General features: G+C 39.4%; 2 protein-coding genes across 15 annotated transcripts in view; one reads left to right on the forward strand and one right to left on the reverse strand.

Moving 5' to 3' along the window:
• Positions 1-19,976, forward strand: part of ST3GAL6 (ST3 beta-galactoside alpha-2,3-sialyltransferase 6) — an 85,401-nt gene that overhangs the window by 54,737 nt on the left and 10,688 nt on the right. For 8 of the 9 annotated variants that reach the window (XM_006935985.4, XM_006935988.5, XM_045036802.1 and 5 more), the window contains 4 exons: positions 848-1,034; positions 1,147-1,284; positions 4,679-4,831; positions 6,316-7,347. In XM_006935985.4, coding sequence (XP_006936047.1) covers positions 848-1,034; positions 1,147-1,284; positions 4,679-4,831; positions 6,316-6,402 — 565 coding nt within the window. In that variant the 3' untranslated portion in view covers positions 6,403-7,347. Of the gene's footprint in view, positions 1-847; positions 1,035-1,146; positions 1,285-4,678; positions 4,832-6,315; positions 7,426-19,976 lie in introns of those variants that run through there. The other variant, XR_006584994.1, reaches the window with a different exon arrangement.
• Positions 7,919-19,976, reverse strand: part of DCBLD2 (discoidin, CUB and LCCL domain containing 2) — an 89,170-nt gene continuing 77,112 nt past the window's right edge. For 4 of the 6 annotated variants that reach the window (XM_023238891.2, XM_023238889.2, XM_045036797.1 and 1 more), the window contains 4 exons: positions 19,284-19,377; positions 15,930-15,979; positions 12,592-12,729; positions 7,919-11,510 (listed from right to left, as the gene is read on the reverse strand). In XM_023238891.2, coding sequence (XP_023094659.1) covers positions 11,041-11,510; positions 12,592-12,729; positions 15,930-15,979; positions 19,284-19,377 — 752 coding nt within the window. In that variant the 3' untranslated portion in view covers positions 7,919-11,040. Of the gene's footprint in view, positions 11,666-12,591; positions 12,730-15,929; positions 15,980-19,283; positions 19,378-19,976 lie in introns of all 6 variants that reach the window. The other 2 variants (XM_023238890.2, XM_045036798.1) reach the window with 2 other exon arrangements.

A 19,976-nucleotide genomic window follows, 5' to 3' on the forward strand; every position in this document is an offset into this window, starting at 1 on the left:
ATTTTTTTAACCTATAATTGTTTAAACATTTGATCATCCAGAACCACAGCAAACCCTTGTGGGAGAATGCCACGGGCACAGCATTTATGAAAGTCATTTAAGTGTTATTAAGACCGTCTCATATTACATTGAGTCCAGGGCAAAGGGCAAAACAGTATTTATCCTCTAGGGGACACTGTTTTGGAAACAAAGCATCCCTTTTAATAGCATGCCTTCCTAGTGTATGCATAAATAGCGCATGTCTAACTTTGGCATTGAGCAGGCACAAGCCCAACAGTAGATCCTCTGTGGTTCTTTAGTTCCCTCTAGCAGTGACATTTATTTGCTTGTGCTTGTGCCTGGGTAGAATACAGAAATTTTATATTATTACTTTATTATGGAGTGCAACAATTTTGATGGGTCCTCACATCACCTTCAGTGTGATCCTTACCTGTCAGCCCGTGTGCTCCATGACTGTAACGTGGGGCAAGTAACTTTGGACTTCAGGGCCCTCACCCAAGGGGTTTTGTTCTGAACGTCCTCCAAGGTCTCTCTTAACTCTAGTTTTCTGTGGTTCTCTGTTCTCATTTGGTTTTATTTAGTCTTTGGTTTTTCTGGAGGTCGGACTGAATTAGTTGTGGCCCCACAATTAATTTTCAACATTTCTGCCTTTGATCCAGCCAGCTGTCTCATGAAAGGGAATGATTTCCTTGGCTGTTATGCCTTAAAAATCAAGCAGTCGCCTTGTAGCTTTTAGCACCAGACCCATGGTTTCTGGTGTGTCCTGCTCTGTAAGCTCTGAAACTGGGATGGAATTGGCTCCTACTGAACTTGGTCTACATTATTTTGTGTGTTTTACTACCCACAGAATGAATAATGGTCCTGTTTTAGGACATGAAGAGGAAGTTGGGAGAAGGACAACCTTCCGACTTTTTTATCCAGAATCTGTTTTTTCAGATCCCAATCACAATGATCCTAACACTACGGCGATTCTCACTGCTTTTAAGCCGCTTGATTTAAAGTGGCTGTGGGAATTGTTGACAGGTGGCAAAATAGTAAGTTGGCAAAATTGATCTGCCTTCTGATTACCTTCAGTTTTTTTTTTCCCATTAAAAAAGAAAAAGACAACCGCAATGTTCTATTTTCTGGGTTCTTATTTTATTTCAGAACACTAATGGTTTTTGGAAGAAACCAGCCTTGAACTTAATCTACAGACCTTATCAAATCAGAATATTAGATCCTTTCATTATCAGAATGGCAGCTTATGAACTGCTTCACTTCCCAAAAGTGTTTCCCAAAAATCAGGTACGTATTTTTCCTGGCACAGTTTCAAACTACAGATCTGCCTGGGGTAGGGTGGAGGGTTCCGACGGTTTTCAGAAAGGATGAGAGCCAGGACTCACAAGGTGGCTTCTGAAGGCCACGTCTGAGGTAGTGAACTTCGATATCTGGCTATTATCTTTATGTTCTTCGGACTGCAAGGAAAGAGTGTCAAGGGGAATGCTGTTTTGTTTTGTTTTTTTCCTGCCCTTGCAGAGCCCTTCCGGTGTCTCCTTCTGTATGCCTGAATGGCTCATTTCTCATAACCTTGTCTTCAATATTCTGCAGTGAGGAGAGTCTGATGGGGTCGGGGGCTGATGGGCCAGCCGTGCTCAGAGTAGCAGGAAGGGATTCAGAACAAGTGTGTGGCTTTTCAGGCTAAAAAGAACTGTCTGAGGCACTCTGATAAAAATAGCACCGGTAAATCAGAGGAAAGGCAAAGGAAGGACAAGGTAGTTCAGAAATATTTCTGCGGTCACAGAGGAGACACTGGTCCTGAAATTGGAGGAAAGGTGGTTGAAACGCCAAACTCTTTAATTAAGTAAAGGGAGTCTCACCGATTGTGACTCTTGTAGTTCTTCAGTTATGTTCCCTAGAAAACAATACTCTCCAGACACATACAGTGGCAGAGACCAGTTTTCATCAGAAGCTTGAGCAAGTGTGTAACATAATATCTCAGCTGAAATGAGGTTTTTCTTTTTGGTAATCAGGGGAAATCCAAAGAAATAAACACGCATCATGTTATCTTTTCTTTAGTATGCTAAAAAAAAAATCTCAAGTTTAGAATTGTTAGATTCTCATGCTTAAAATGAAACCACTTACAAAGGAATATATATCAAATATATCTACTTATATTTATATTCTAATATATATGTTATAATATATAAAGGAAATCATCCTTCTCTTCCCTCTATAACTCACTATCCTTTTTTTTTTTGCCTTTTATATCTTTCTAGACTATTTTCTATGCATTTACACTTTTTGTTCAATTATTTTCTGCCATTTCCCCCCTCCATTTAATGAACTATTTCCTTATTTATAGACATTTCCATTTGCATCCAGCTTTCTTCCTCTATATACTATGGAGGAACGCATGTGATTCTAGGTATTTTCAGGCCATGTGTGTGATTTCTGTAGGATAGACTCCTACAAGTGGGATTCCCAAGTCAAAAAGCATAAAGATTTTAAATTTAAGCCTTATTTCTTGGTAATTTTTGAAGGGACAGCTTCTTAATAATTTCTTAATTTTGAGGGGAAAAGACCGCTTCTGAATGTACGTTTTGTGACTTCTTAGCTCTAATTTTCCTAAGTGAAGTAAGATCAGATACAACTTTTGTTTTCTGTTTTAGGTAGTGTCTCCAAAAGCATAGGATGACCCTTATCTTAATTAGGTCTCCAAAACTAGTTGTAACTAGATTAAAGTTCCAGTAGAACATGGTGTGCCAGAAGCCAAATGAGGACGAAACGCTATTTCAGAGAGGTTATGTGGGATGCTGTCCAGAGGTTGAGCACAAATGATAAACATTGGTTCTGGAAACATGGAAGTCCTATTGGTAATACAGACAAGAATAAAAGAGGGAGAAAGCCTGCTTGACTTAGGTTAAACAGAACATGGGACATGAGCAAGTGGAGGTGAATCTTTAATAGAGTTTTGCTAGAAAAGAGAGCAGAGGAATGGTTGAAAGACGTCGGATCAAGGAAGGTTTTGTGGTTTTTCAAAGACAGATGGCCATGATTATATGCTGAAGGGAATGATTCAACAGAAGAAAATAATGAGAAAGTGGGTAATGGTAGAAGCAGGCTTGTTGAGAGAGACGAGATTGGATGAAAGAGTGCACTACTGGCGAGGTTGGCCATAGGTGGGAACAGACATCATGTGCACCTAAGAGGAGTGAGCGCTGAAAATACAGATGAAGATTGGGAATTGGGAAGATGGTGTAGTTCTTCTCTGTTTCTGTTAGTAAAACAAGGATTCAGTTACCAGTTTAAAGTAGAAAGGAGCCTGGGGCTGTTGGATTTAAAGGTATAAAAGTGTCACCTTGGAGAGTAGGAGTGGAAATTTACTTGGGAAATACTGAACGGCCACTTGAGGCTTTGGCCATAAACGTAAAGTGTGCCCAGGCACATACGTTGTTTTCTCTTAGCTTGTTCTGCTGCTTGGGTGTGGGTGGAGCTGGGGCTAAGATTCTGTCAGGTGATCTTCTATTTCTGTGGGTGACAGGTACGGAAAATGGAAGGTCTCCATAAGGGAATGGTGATAATCACGGCTGAAGGTACTCTAAGATATGAAGAAAGGAAGTAGAGGACATGAAGGGGAGGGACAGAAGGGGGAGAAAGTGATGGGATCAATGAGGTTGGAGGCTTTTAACCTCCAAAAACCTCCAAAAACTCAGGCTTTTAACCCAGTCACTAATTTCCTTTTCTAACAGATGGTGAAGAGTTGTGGTGGTCACAGTAGGGCAGAGGGTAAAGAAAAGCGTATTTTAAAGGCAGTTAGGCTTTCAGACAGGCTTGCCTCTGTGAGTTTATTTGCTATTACTGTGCTTCTTGGATTTCTTCTCCTCCTCAAAATCATAATATGTAATTTCCATGGAATCTGTAAGTAATACTTAATCAAAAGAAAATCTCTTTAGATTGCTGTGTTAAAAAGTTTAAGATGTATTTTGTTTTTGCCTTTGAAGGCCATCCTGGTGAGAATCAAAACTTTGAAGATCTTACTGTCAAACATGTGACTGCATTTTCAGGATATAGGTGTATATGATGGGGACGCTTGGTTTTTGTTTTTAAATTGATAATGATCCAGTTGAGACTGTGACATTACTACGCATATATCTGGAATTTTTATTTTCTAATCAGAGTCTTAACTATTTGTCATTGAAGTTACTTAGTCTTTCCCTACAGCTAAATTACTAGGATTATAAAATAGATGTAGTTTAAGGCTTCTGTGAATTCTTTCACCATGATCATCCATTAGCAAATTAACCTGTCCTTACATTTCATAAATGGGTTCAAAATTCACAGGCTATGCTTTTTCCACAGGAAGCCAAATTCAGCATGTTTTATAAAATACGGCGGCAGTGGCATCCTTTTCCTTGAGCCTCATGGTGTTTCTTCATTTGATAGTTGTCCTCTGGGCTAATATTGCAGTTAAGTTTTATTTGAAAGGTTTTCTAAGATTCCAGTCACACTTTCTATGCTTTTTCAGAGTTAGGATATTAACTGGGGGTTGGGTCTTAGACATGAAGAGGGTTTAACCTAAGTATTTCTCACCTGATTACATGTTCAGAAGTCCTGGTTTCATAGGATGAGGTCACCTAAATATGCTTTGGAAACAAGTATCTTGTTTGGGTTCTAAAAAAACTTTAATTTCCTTTTCCAGAAACCCAAGCACCCAACAACAGGAATTATTGCCATCACATTGGCTTTTCACATATGTCATGAAGTTCACCTTGCTGGATTTAAATATAACTTTTCTGACCTCAAGAGTCCTTTGCACTATTACGGGAATGCCACCATGTCTTTGATGAGTAAGGTAATACATACCTACTTGGGTGTAATCTTTGATCCTTAGAGTTGGAAAGCCCACATTTTCTCCTTTGTCATTTTTAGTGAGGGAACAGGCTTTGAGAGTTTGAGAGCTGCTTAACCCTACCAAGAGCTCCCAAGTGCTGAAACTGGGACTTGGATCCGGGGTTGTTAGTACCACCCTTGTTCCAATTTGTGGGCCCGGGACCCTTGGGAATATGACACAGTTATTCTCAAGTATCATCAAACCCATATAGGCACCCAGCCTTATCTTAGATGATGTTTGCACTATTTATATACACATACGGGCAACTTGCTATTTGTAGTATCTCAAATTCACTTAGCATTGCCATGGAACAGAGACACTCATCCACGTAAGAGGATCGAGCACTGAAAACAAGGGTAAAGATGCAGGTGCATTTGGAGTTGGGAAGATGATCTAGCTTTTCGTTGTGCTTTTCTGTGTGTGTGTGTGTGTGTGTGTGTGTGTGTGTGTGTTTAGTTATGTAGACGAGGTCTGTAACATTTTAGCTCCCTGAAAGAATATTCATGGTCAAAAAGGTTGCAAACCTTTATAGATCATGCTTTTCTTGAATTAGAGATCAGTGATGGTAGATAGTACCTTTAAGAATTTTTATTATTATTTTGGAGAGAGAAAGAAAATCCTAAGCCAGTTTCATGCTCAGCATGTGGTCTGACACGGGGCCCAACCCACAACCATGGGATTGTGACCTAAACTGAAATCAAGAGTCAGATACTCAACCAACGGAGCCATCCAGACACCCCAAGATCTGTAAGCCTTTTTAACAGAATGGGAAGGAGTTGTCTAAGTGACGTTAGTGGCATATCACTAGTGTTAGGATTAAAATGTTATCTGTACATTTTTAATATGGAAGTATGAATGGGTCACTGTAATGGATATGGATCTATCCTATGTAATCAGTGCCCTTACATCATCATCCCCAAATACTACAGAAGCTGGAGAACTGGTATTACCTCACCTCCCACCCCTTGTGAGACAAATGCTTAAGTAGTTCAAGAGTTAGGTACCTGGGGCAGACTTTAGGATGCATTTCTCCTTAGTCTTAAATAACATCGTAACAACTTTGTGAGGAAAATTAGGATATCCATCAAGAGTATGGAACTCTTTTTATCTCTAGGCTGATGTCTCTTAGGAGTTTCAGGTGCTTTTATTAAAATGATCAACCCACTTTGACTTAAAATTTTGGTCTCTAGTCTTACGTCCCTTTTAGGAGGACAGGAAATGATACGTGGGGGGGGGGCTTTACGTGATGGTTTAAGTGGAAAAGAGTGGGCTGTAGGGAAGCCTGTAGCAAAAGAATGAGCAAAGAATAAGGTAACTGAAAAGTCTACCTGTATACTTGCTACTTGAGTTTTTCATTCAGAAACTTTTTAGATACTGTGCATTCCACTGCTGCTGTTAATATTTTTTGACTGGGGTGGTGACTTTATTATACTTTCCCTCTTTAGAATGCATATCACAATGTGACAGCGGAGCAGCTCTTTTTGAAGGACATTATAGAAAAAAACTTTGTAATCAACTTGACTGAAGATTGACCCTACAGACTCAGAAGACGATGCTAACAGTATTAGTTTTATTTTTATACTGCAATTTTTAGTTTATTTTTAAATATGTTGGATGCACTTGTCAAGAAATTGTGTACATAAAAGTCTGTTGTCGCCTGGTGAGTCATAACCACCAGCTTAATTTCTGTGAATATATTTAATTTATAAAAACCAGGATATGTTTAGTTATCAGGGAAATAAGTTTTGAATGCATTGTTTTTAAAACAACCTAGTTTTCTGAAGTGTTTTTAAACATCTTTTTATAGTTACTTCATGTTAGACTTTTGAAGGGATGTGACTTCTTAGTAGGGGATTTAGTTTACCACAACAAATTTTGAACACATTTTAAGAGGTGTACTCGTCTACTGTAAATTGGTGGGGAATGGAGATGTGGTTGTGCCTTGATATGGCAAAATGGAACCATTTTAGGCATGTATCTAAATGGTTGATTAGTTCCTTTTTGTTGTCCCCGAGGAGACCGATTTTAATCTTAAAAGCAGCCCTGAACACAACGGTGGGTTATGGTCAAGGAAATCTAAGACCATACTGGTTTCATTAAGCTTTTAACTAAACCAGGATTATTAATGAGTAATTTCATAGAAGGAAGGTGGTGTTTTTGTTTTTAAGGTGAAGGAAATAGGCTGAACATGAAATTCTGGTTAAGTAAATAGCCTAAGAATACAATTACTAAAGTCTGGTGACTGCATTATTTTTAAGTTTATACAAAGAAGCTCCAGGAGACCATTGTTAAACATCATTTTCTGCCTTGTTTAATATATTAAAATTTGAAAGTTTACTATTTGAATTAAATTAGGAAAAATGAAGATGACACAGTAAGTTAAACCCTTAAGAAGATTCAAGCTGTTTTTGGATTTAAATGGTATTTTCATGAAAAAATCTCAACTGTCCACGATTAAATCACATCTTCAAAGGAAAGGCTTATCTGGATACCTAGGGTGCATCAGAAGAATCCCACTGGATGCAAACAAGTCAAAAACCAGTCCAGCGGAGGTGGTGAGCTAGTCTCCCTTCTCGTTTTGGGGAGGGAAGGGTATGGGGGTGAGGGGAAAAAGAAGTTACAGGAGGGCTGGGATTAAAAGTTCTCAGAGGGGAAAGAGTTGAAAGAACTGCTGTCTTGAACAAGAATTACCACTGGGAGACGATGGAGACCACCCTGTCTCTCTGGAGTCTGTCAAGGGTGAACTGTTAGAGGGGACGCAGGAGTAAATACTTGAGTATAAGGGGGAGGACACTCTGAGGTGGAAAAGACGGGTATTAGTGTGACCTGACCCTCATACCACACAGCTGTAGTTTGCAACCTAATTTAGGCTTCAAAAAAGGATGGTGCTGGCTCTAGTGACAGTAAAAAACCACCGGTAGCATTTTCAAATGTTACTGTACGGACTAAAATAATGGCAGTACAGTCTGATGCTAAAATTGAGGGATCTGGCATTTTGTGTAGTATGGGAAAAGGCTACAAACCGAAAGGAAGAAAATTCTCAGCAAGACACATATATATACAATTTATTAAAAACACAAGAACACATTAAAATTTCACTATTTATACAATCTAAATCCTAGCAACATATACAAATACTGAGTGACTACAGTACATGCCGAGGTAAGAAAAGTACATTCTGGGAGAATCACTGACAAACCATTTTTATTTTCCAATATGTATTTCAGTATTCTGTTTGGTTTCTACCTTTCCCAGTGCAAAAAAAAAAAAAAAAGTCACAAATTGGAGCAAATAATTGGTGCCACAGTTGAAAGTATTTTAATAACCATCCAACTCTTAATTTTGCAGTTTAGGGACTTCAAGTTCAGAACAGAAAGGCAGAACTAATAGGCAATTTTTTAAAGGTAGAGCTTAATTGATTTCTCTTAAAAGAGTGTGACAAGTTTTTGGCCCACAATGCGTCTTATCGTCTGACATGGCATTTCCATAGCCCTTTCACTCTCCAGGTGACCAGGTGGAGCCAAGGCAAGGAAGTTCCAAGCTTTCTCACTTTCCAAAGAATTATGGCCACATTCATGCTTAGATGAGTGCATTTTCTGCTGGGGCATCGGAGGGCAAGAGTATACATGACACCGTAATTCCAACTGCTGTATAAATTCTCTACACAAACCACTTCATCAGCGGATAAACCCATTCAATGCAAAGTGCAAATAGTGAAACATGAATTTAAATAACTGAACTAGACCCCGCATATACAAGAGGATCTATTTAGTGTTACAGCTTTTAATACAATACAAATCAGCATTCACAATATCTTGAACAGTGCTGGTTCCGAAGACCACGTGTCAGAAGTCAGTGTGATTTTAGGAAACCTGGAAGGGCCACACGTGCTGTACCATTGTCTGACGATTGTGCTAACAGGAAAAAAATTCATCCAAAAAAACAGAGTGACTTACGTGTCTTTTTTAAATGTTTCAAGCAAAGAATAAAAATTCAAGGGAATTTTGAAAAAACAAAAAAAAGGTTACTTTCACATTTTCAGTTGTTACTTGATTGTCTCCAAAGCTGTAGAGATAGGTATCAGACATAGAAATGGGGTTACAAAACCCAAAAGAAAAACTCTAATGTGAAAACAAACGAACTCAAAGTACAATATCAGAACTCTTTGAGTCAGGCTCAGCTCTTCATTTGGAAAGTAAAATATATTTATAAAAGCAGTAAAAACTTTTGTAAAAATCACTGGTAGTTCAAGCACAGCACAGTGGCAAAAAAAAAACATGCATCATTTAAGAAAACATTTGCCTCTCAAAAGTTCTGTGGGAAAATCCCGTACACAACATTAAATAAAAAGAACAAGCATCTTTGGGAAGATGAAACAGTTTCTCTTAAAGCTTCTAGAACAGGCCTATGATTGGGTGAATAAAAAATAAATTGGTTTACTCTCCCCCCCCCCCCGAAAGGGGATAACTGCAGTAATACATGTGCTTTACACATTTGTGTCTTAATAAAAAGTTCAACATCTGTGCTTTTTGTTTCAAAATATTTGAAACAATATGAACTGGTTTTTTTCAATGAATGAAATCATGCAAAGTTGTCTGGAAAAGCAAAAGCAAATGACACCAACAGAAATCATAAGACCAGAGAGGCTGCAGCGTAGTTGGATTTTTGAAGCAATGCTTTAGAATACTCATCTACCTCAGGAAGCAAGCAGAATGAACACGGTCCTCAACTCTAGCAAATTCTGGAAACAATCTGGTGGCACGAGCCAAAAGAAAGGTCTAGATCCTGATGGGAAATTACATGTCAAGATTAAGTCTACACACTGGGATTTATAGAAGCCTAGATGCCAAATTAGGTTTCAACCTGAGGGCCAGCTTCTCTTGCCAAAGACTTTGAAAGGTTCTTACACTAGAGGCTGGTAAATTACAGATGCTTTTCATTTCACCCATCTAAAACTACTCCTGGGCAAATGGTGACAAAGAAATTGCCTGGAAATTTCACAAACAAGCTGTAATATTTGCTGGCTCGCATGCCAGAGCCTGTGTTCTCTAGGTATGCTGGAAAGGACTGTTCACACCTTCCCCCATACAGATGAGGGCACAGTCACACACAGCTGAGGAATCCATGTGGGCTTTATATTTCTTTCAGTATTTTACTGTGGATCATTAAAAATACTGACCCCAAATACCTTTGGATTCAAAGGAAAATCCCTGTATATTAAATCAAAGAGGGCAATTTTTTTTTTTTTTAAGTTAAATCCTTGCTGAGAAAGGATTTTTGCCTTTCAGTGTGGTAAATAAATATAAGGGGGTCACGTTTACGGTGTTCACTTAGATGCTCTTAAGTTTTCACAACTCGCCCTTTGCAGATAAATTTGGAGGGAGGGAGAGAATCTGTTATAGCTGTGTAAAATTAGAGGATTCATGAGGTTGATGAAACAAGCATCACTCGCTAAAATAACTCAAACATTTTAAAACACGAGAATAGGGCTGGCCCCAGACAGAGCAAGCAGGGCTGAAACCAGCTCACGTACCATGAAATGTTAAAGCTCTTGAGGTGTCAGAAGGTGAAGAATCAATCACCTTGCCCATTACAAGTCAGTTTCCCACCTATAGATCCTCCAAAGGAAAGAGGAGTGTACGACTACCATCAAAACAATGATTATATCACTAATTTTTGGAAAAAAAAAAACACAAAAAACCGTAAGGTATATAGAAATAGAACAGAAAGAAATCCTGATAGTACCCACCTTTCACAAAGCAAAATTTCAAGCCATTAGACATTTCAAGAACAGTACCGTGCGTTATTGCCAGTCCGGCTTACACAGCCATCTCTTGAGTTCATCAATGTACCTGCAGCATTGGTAATAAATACTCTCAGTGATTCTTAAATTTCTTTGAAGTGCATAGTAGGGAGCTTTTTCTGTATTAAAAATAGTGTTTTACAGTAGTAACAAAGAGGATGTTTGAAATTTAACAGGCAAGCAGTAACTGCCACAATAACACTTGTAAAGCAAGATGGCAAGATTAGTAGTTCCCTGTACCTCGGTCATCACATTTTCCCAACCACATCTGTGACAGATACGTAATACATTCTATATATTACTACCACTAACACACAAAAAAGGCCATGTGCTTTAAAACGATGCTTTATGAAAAGCAGCATCACCTTCAAAGAATTTCTTTAAAAACATCACATTCACCATCCCTCCCGGCTCCTGATCCCTCCTGGGTGCTCTGTGGCACCTGGTACACCAGTTCGTCTGGGGCACTTGGACCTGGCTTCCCACCTTTTGGGGTGTCATACTGGGCGCGGGCGGAGGAGCAGCTGTCAGTCCTGGAGAGGAGAGTGTTATATGCTCCTACTACTGGGGGAGCTTGGTTCCCTGCAGCTTTGAAAGTAGACGTCGAGGTCAGCCCAACTGAAGCCGTGGGGTGTCCAGACATATCCATGATGATGGGGGTTGCATATTCGGGCCCAGTAATTGGCAGTGGTTCAGCGTAGGCGTGGTAAACTTCTTGCACCGGGGAGTTGTAAGGATCTAAGTCAGCATAACTCGCTTCTTTTCCTTCTTCTGGTTTAAAGGTAGATCTCTGATGAAGGGTGCCAACAATTCCTCCCACCAGTGGCTGTGCATACTCTGGGGTATCACAGAACAAACCAGAGAAAAGTCACCTCATTCATACAGGGATCGTTCAATTTAGGGGGGCAGCAGTAGTCTTACACCAAAAACAAACACTTCTTTAGGGCACTTTCTTCATTATCAACACGGACCTATGGATTTCTCTACAAGAACTTCAAAAATTAAAATTAAACACGTTATGTTTCAAAAGAAGTTAACATGCCACAGAGCTTCAATCATGAAATTTTACCAAACTGTATATGCTCTTCAGGTTTATAGACAGTATTTCACTGGTGGAAAAAAAAAAAACAAACCCACTCCATTATTAGAGTAATATTTTCAAATATGACACTGTTTAAAATACGGGGTGCCTGGGTGGCTCAGGTGGTTAAGCATCTGACTTTGGCTCAGGTCATGATCTCAGGTTTATGAGTTCCAGCCCCAGATCGGGCTCTCTGCTGTCAGTGTGTGCACAGCCTGCTTCAGATCCTGTCTCCCTCTATTTGCCCCTCCCTTGCTGGCTTGCTCTCTCTCTCAAAAATAAATACAAAAAACTTTTTTAAAAAGAAAAATAAATGAATATGTTAACAGAATAAATACTGTAAGGCTCGCTATGTCCTTCCTGCTCTTAATACTCAAATAAAACTCCAGGTAAACAGGTAACATGCCCAGAGCTTGTAGAAACGGATGCTCACAGCTAAGGCACAGAAATGATTCTCTCAAGGTCACCTTTTTAAAAAGCAGTTCTAGGGGCTCCTGGCTGACTGAGCGGGTTAGGCGTCCAACTTTGGCTAGGTCATGATCTTGTGGGGTGTTTGTGAGTTCGAGCCCTGTTGGGCTCTGGGCGGAGAGCTTCGAGCCTGGAGCCGGCTTCGGATCCTGTCTCTCTTTCTCTCTGCCCCTCCCTGCCTCATGCTCTTCCTCTCTTTCTCAAAAATAAATATTAAAAAAAAAAAAATTAAAAAGTAGTTCTACCTCAAGAAAAGAGCTCATCTCTTACATATGAGAAAGATAAAAGATACTATAAATCCCAAAGCACTTTCCAGCTAAGCAGAGCAGCGTCTTCCCTGACTCTGTGGCGAAGGCTGCAAGCAGTTACCTGCAGAGTCTGTCTGCAGCACTGTGGTGACTTCTCTTGGACTCAAGTGATTAACTTCGCTGCTGCTGTAGCGAACTGGGGTTTCTTCATGTTCCACTGATTTGGCAGGGAGAAACTGCTTCATTCCTTTCCACCAACCTTCATTGTGATTGTAAGCAATAAAGACCATTAAATAAAAACCTACCTCTGAAAGGATGATACTGTTTACGGAAGAAATCCTGTTGCATTTAAGCCATTTTTGTAGCACATCTACACAAACTAGCTTCTATGTTCAATCTTTTTGTTGTTGTGGTCGTGGTAAAATACGTATTACATAAAATTTACCATCTTAACCATTTTTAAGTGTGGGTCAGTTGGTTTTAAATACATTCACACTCTTGTGCAACTATCACCACCATCTATCTCTATCATAACTTTAAATCTTGTAAAAACTACAACTGTATCTCCATGAAACAGTAACTCCCCATTCCCATTCTCCATCCCCCCTGGTCCCTGGCAACCACCATTCTATTTTCTGTCTCTATGATTTTGACTCCTTTAACTACTTCATCTAAGTGGAATCATACAGTATTTGTCTTTTTGTATCTGGCTTATTTCACGTAGCATAATGCCCTCAAGAGCCACCCATCTTCTAGCATATTGCAGAAAATCATTTTTAAGGAGAAATAATATTCCACTGCTTGTATACACATTTCCCTTTTCCACTCATCAACTGATGGGACACTTGGGTTGCTTCCATGTTTTAACTGTTGTGAATAACTCTGCTATAAAAACAGATGTACAATCAGGTCTTTGAGACCCTGCCTCTAATTCTTTAATTCCGGCATACCTGGAAGTGGAGCTGCTGGGTCATATTGTTAATTATTTTTCATTTTATGAGGAATTGCCATAGTGTTTTCCACAGTGCCCGAACCATTTTATATTTCCAACCACAGTGCACCGGTTTCAGTTTTTTGACAGGAGACATCCTAATGGGTGTGAGATGTAATCTCATAGTTTTCATTTGGTTTTCCCTAAAGATTAGCAATGTTGAGCATCTTTTCATGTGCTTATTGGCCATCTATATATATTCTTTGGAGAGATGTCTATTCAAGTCATTTGCCTATTTTTGAATTTTGTTGTTGGTGTTGAGTTTTAGAAGTTCTCTATTCTGGATATTAATCCTTTAGCAGATACATGGTTTGCAAATATTTTCTCCCATTCTGCATGTTGCCTTTTTACTCCACGGATAGTATATTTTGATGCACAAAATTTTTAAATTTCCACGAAGTCCAATCTATTTCTTCTTTTGTTATTTGTGCATTGGTGACATGGCTAAGAAGTCATACCAAGTCCACTGTCATCAAGTTTTTGTCCTGTGTTTTTTTCTATCAATTTTATTGTTTAAGATATTACGTCTTGGTGTTTCATTTAATTTTTACAAATGGTGTTCAGCAGGAGCCCAACTTCATTCTTTCATATGTGAACATTCAATGTTCCCAGCACCATTTGTCATTACCCTAGTGGTCTTGGCATCCTTGCCAAAAATCACTTGTCCAGATTTGTGAAAGTTTATCTCTGGAAAGTTTATCTCTCCACTCCACTGTTGTGTATGTGTGTGTTTATGCCAATATCACACTGTTTTGAAATCAGAACGTGTGAATCTCAGTTTTATTCTTTTTCAAGACTGTCTTGGCTATTCAGAGTCCCTTGAAATTCCATTGGAATTTCTGAATGGATTTTTCTATTTGTACAAAAAATGTCATAGGGATTTTGACAGGGATGGCTAATGAATCTATAGATGGCTTTGGTTAGTATTGACATGTTAACAGTATTAAATTTTCAATCCATGAACACTGGGTATGTTTCCATTTATTTATGTCTTCTCAAATTTCTTTAGAAATGTTTTATCATTTGCATTACACAAGTCTTTCACTTCCTTGGTTAAATTAACTCCCAAGTATTTTATTCTTTTTGATGTTACTTTGTAAATGAAACTGTTTTTAGAATTTCCTTTTCAGATTATTGTTTATATATAGAAATGCAACTGATTTCAGTATATCCTTTAGTATATTTAGTATAGTATATCCTGCTACTCTACTCAGTTATTGGTGCTAATAGCTTTGAGTGCGTGTGTGTGTGTGTGTGTGTGTGTGTGTGTGTGTGTGAGATCTTTGGTAGGATTTTTCTTTTTTGAGAGATTTTTGGTTATTGACTCAATCTCTTCTATTTCTTTGTGAGTCTTGGTAGATTTTGTATTTCTGGAAATTTGTCCATTTCATCTAGGTTATGCAATTTTTTGGCATACAATTGTTCATAGTATTCTTATAATCCTTTTTATTTCTGTAGAATTGGAAGTGATGTCTCTACCTGCATTTCAGATTTTAGTAGTTTGACTCTTTTTTTCTTATTCCATCTAACTACAAGTTTGTCAATTGTGTTGATCTTTTTGAAGAACTAACATTTAGTTTCACTGATTTTCTCTTTTCCATTCTCTATTTTGTTTCTCTAATCTTTATTATTCCTTCCTTCTGGTAGCTTTTGGTTTAGTTTGTTCTTGTTCAAAGAAATTCCTTAAATTATTTTTTTTTTGATAGAATATCTAATGCAAAGCAGAACATGGTAGAAATTTCTATTCAAAGCATATACAGAAGCAAATCATTGCTATTAAATTGCAGCCAGATATAATGTGCCTGTTGTAGGGTGGTTTTTTGGTAAGTTTTTCTGAAAAAATACTTCCCAAGATCTGCCTTGGGATGTTAGCAACACAGGATCTGCCCCTACCACTGCTCTTTTCTACCTTAGTCACAGCAGTGAACTCTTTTGGCTTCTAACAGTTGTTCCCATAGTGAGACTGGAAAGGGGGGAGAGCCTTAGGGGACCTCTGATGTCACCTCCAGCAATCTGCCACACACAGAAGGAATTAAGAAAATGGCAGCTCATCATGGCAGAGATGGCAGACCTCACGATTCTGAAACCGCGAGACTCCGCCTGGGAAATACCCACAGCAGAGGGACAAACACACACCATGTTACCAAAACCAGTCTTTCATACAGTGTTCACACAGGCCCCAAAGAAAGCTGGTCTCCTCAAAAAAACAGACACATGGGGCAAATCAGGTTGTCCAGAAAAAAGGAAGAGAGTGCATGCTACGGGAAATTCTTACTTTTCATTCTGTTACTTATTGACTACAAGAGATTGCACAGAAAAGTAAAAATGATCAGAATGTTAGAGGAACACCATTTTTCTAACAAGTGCTGGGGAGTTTATGTGGGCCTGAAAAGAACTTTCCTCTTTTACTACTGCCACCTAGGGAGGTGGGAGTTCCTTGATGGAAGGAGATGCAAAGTCTGAGTTACCTGCCCGATCCCAGTAAGGTAAGTCATAGGTGCCTTCAGTTTTTTTCTTTCTGGAAAAATACAGAGACAACATGTTAGCAAATAGAGTGAAGTCACTAGTAAGACAGCTCTGAATCTGCAGGATAAACACTAAAGTTAATAATTAGGAGTATACATTTCCATTTACTAATCTACCTGGGGGAATCCTCTATTTCATTTGCCTTTCAAAGTCGCCACTGCTGGCTCATAAATTGGACTCTCAATAAATTTTAAACAACTATCTCCTGAGATAGTTATTTTGTTACCCAAGGTACTTCCCACTCAAGGGGTGAATGAAATGGAAAAGCTGAGTCCGCAGATGATAAGAGTCAAACTAAAGACTTTGGGATGATGTGGGTTGTTATGGGAAAATTATGTTAGGTGTATTTTGGTTTCCAATACAAACTTTATAAATCAATTGATTCACAAAGTTCATAGAAAGAAACATCCCCACATTTGCTTCTGCATTGTTATTTTTTCCAACTATCTGTTTTCCTTCCGTGGTCCTTTGTTCCCAAGAAGTTTATAGTGTCCTATATAAGCATCCCAGTTTATGTCAGTGCTATCTTAAACAGTGATAAGTGCCAGAGGGAGAACAGGATGCTCCATGCCTGGGGGGCAAAAGCCACACGTGCAATGAAGATTCTCCCTAGTCCACCCTTCAGAATTCAGACATATCTTCCCCAGGAGAAATCTCCCTCCTCCCCGTTAAGAATTACTATCTACAGGGGTGCCTGGGTGGCTCAGTTGGTTGAGCGTCCGACTTTGGCTCAGGTCACGATCTTGTGGTTCATGAGTTCAAGCCCCGCATCGGGCTCTGTGCTGACAGCTCAGAGCCTGGAGCCTGCTTTGGATTCTTGTCTCCCTCTCCCTCTGCCCCTTCCCTGCTCATGCTCTGTCTTGCTCTCTCAAAAATGAATAAACAAACAAACAAAAAAAAATTACTATCTACAAAGAGCCTTAAAAGGAAGTGTTCTGATTCAAGAATGTAAATCTAATTAAAATTAACACCCTGCAAGCTAAAGAAAATGCAGAAATTATTCTACTGTATAATGAGGACAAGACAGTTATGTGATTTGCTCAAGACACAAATGTGGCTTTCTCAAAGAGCCCAAGCTGTGTGCTTTTCTTACTTGAAAACATTCTTCTCCAGGATAAGACTTTATTTGTATTAGAGATGTTAAAATCTTTCTCAATTTAAAGTCTATTATTTAAAACATGTCATTTTTTAAAAATATAATGTAAAATTTGTGGAAGAGGTGGTAGGCACTAAAGCTGTTAATTAAAAACTGAAGTGCAAAGTAAACAATAAAGGGCTGGCTTAATAATTAGTTTTCTTCTTGAAAATCCTGTAATCATCCTAAGACTAAAAAGTAAAAGGAAACCAATAATCTTTTCTAAATGGAAGTCAGATACCTTATATAGCTAAGACAACAAATTAAGTCTGATTACTAGGCAAAGGTTGTGCTAGAAAAGATTTTATAATAATCTAAAGTGGCAAAGCCTCAGGTTATTTATTACATGTTAAGTGCTTAGAACAGGGGTGCTTACCATGAGTTAAGGGTTCAGTAGGTTGCAGCTGAGTTTATTATTATTCTCCTCCTGGCTATTTTCCACATCCCCTTCATGCATCTCTTACTCCTCATGAAGTCAGTCATTAGCAATTTCAACCACATTCTTAGAAATAACTTCAGTTCTGTAGCTCAGACCTTTGGTCCTGAACAAGCATCTGTCTCTTGAGAATCTGAACATCCATAGGGTCCTTATGTGCCTGCTGATCTCAGGACTTGACTGCCGCCTCCCCGAAAACCTGACTCCCAATCCTTACCCTCTGTGCTTTAACCCTTGGGGACAGGAATTGACTGCCTGATAATATGTCCAGGGGCAGAGGTGGTTCAGAGTGTGGGCTCTGTGCTGTCAGGGCCCAAACTCCGCTCTGCTGCATATGCACCGGGTGACCTCGGACAAGTTATTCATGCTCTGTCTCACTTTCTTCTTCTGTAAAATGGGATTTATAACAGTACCTGCTTCATTGGTCATTTTGAGGATTAAGGAGTTAAAACACGTAAAACATTTAAAATAATGCCTAAAACCAGCTTTAATTTTCTATAAAAGCTAGCTGTTGCTGCTGTTCTCACTGTTCCTGTTGCTTCTGTCCAGTTCCCTAAGAGCACTGTGAACTTTCTTCCCTGGACTTCCCTAAAGCCCTTGCTCTTCCTTTCCCTGATTCCCTCATAATAACTTATTGGGTCTCTGCTCAGACAGCCTTCTTAAAACCATGAGTCCAGGACCACCTGCTTCTTCAACTTGCTCCCATGGCATATGCTGTGTGGTCAGTACTATCGCTGACCATTTCTGCGTCGTTATCTTCTCCATCCTGTAAACTCTGGGGCTCACCACTCGACTCCCAGCAGTCAATACTTAGCACACGGCAAGAGCTCAAATATTTGCTTAACGAACAGTGAAGTCATTCTCTTGCTCCACCAAACCTGTCCCTCCTGTCCTCTCCACTCATGACATCCCTACTGGTACAAGCGCACAAGCCTGAAACCTCGGATCATCCCGAGTCCCTCCTCCTTCTGTAGTAGCCAGTCGCGCATCATCTGATAATCTCACCTATGTGCTTCATCCTCCTCGATGACATCCTCATCCACAGACTGAGACCTGAATTTGTCTCCCCGAAGCTCCTGTCCCCAATCCAGGCCCAGGCCGCACCTCCACAGTTCGTCCTCAGTGCTCTCCCGTGCCAAGCCTGCACATGAGGACTGGCTATCCCGCCTGGACTCCACAACTCTGTGCCTTCGCTCAAGCACACAGTCTGGGCTGTTCCCTACCTTCCTCCATCTGGGCACATCCAGCTGTCTCTTTACGGCAAAACAAACTTGAGGCTCACTCTTCCCCGCAGAGAAGACTTCAGGTAGCTCTCACGGTTCTCACACCTGTGTCTCCGGCCCTTCATAATAACTCCTCAAGGCATGTGCCAGTTCTTTATTCTGTGAGTTAGCCCTGCCTAACACCCAGGACACAGGAACGGTGTCTCTTTCTTTCAGGAGATATTACTAAGCACCTACTGTGTGTCAGGCTGTTCTTACTCATGTGTATATTCCAGCATGTAAAGCAGATTTTGCTATAATAAAGATGCGCAGTAAATGACTGTGCAATTGAACATACTCTTGTTTTATGAAAAGGAGAAACAAATGTATTTTTACTTTAATAACTACCTTACCTTTCCTTCTCAAAAAGGTGAATGGTAGTTTATCTTCTAGATTTAGTATATACTTCACATTTGGAAACAACCCTCCAAGTCCCCGTCAGGGGAGCTAGCTATGTACTGACCTGCTCCTCCAATGCCAGGCACACACCACTGTGAGGATAAGGGTGCTAAGCACCATGACGAGCACCGGCACCAGGACCGCAGCCAAGGCGACATCTGCAAACACATCAAAGGCAGACTCGGGAAGGGAAAGCGGGAAGGTTCCCCAGGTCATCCCTCAAAGCTTTTGTGTCTCAAAAGCTACCATTCACAATATTTATGAAATGAGGCCGGGCAAGTGTTGGTAATGGCAGAAACCTTCACAGACACGTGGAAGTCTCTCACACTATTTGCTTCACCTTTGTACACGCTTAAAATTTTTCATTGTGACTTTTCAAATCACCAAGACAAACTGAAAGGCAAATAAAAAACTCAGAAAATATCTTTCTGAATATGTGGTAAAGGATTACTATCATTTATATATTACAGAACATCCAAGTCAAAAACAAACAATAGAAAAATCAGAGATGATTGAGCAATACAATGAAAAAACACAAGTGGCCAGTCAACATGTTAGCATTACTAGTAATCACAGAAACAGAAAAGCAAGAATGAGATGCCATTTCTGTTTATCGAATTGGCAAACATTTATAACAATTGCTAGGAAAAGTTATTAGGAAACAGTTATTTTTATAGGACTTTAAATTGATACTTTCTGTATCATTTTGGGGCAATACTATAAAAATCAATTACTTAGCAATTCCATGTCTAGAATT

The sequence above is a fragment of the Felis catus genome, chromosome C2 (genome assembly GCF_018350175.1).
Source record: "Felis catus isolate Fca126 chromosome C2, F.catus_Fca126_mat1.0, whole genome shotgun sequence".
NCBI lineage: Eukaryota > Metazoa > Chordata > Mammalia > Carnivora > Felidae > Felis > Felis catus.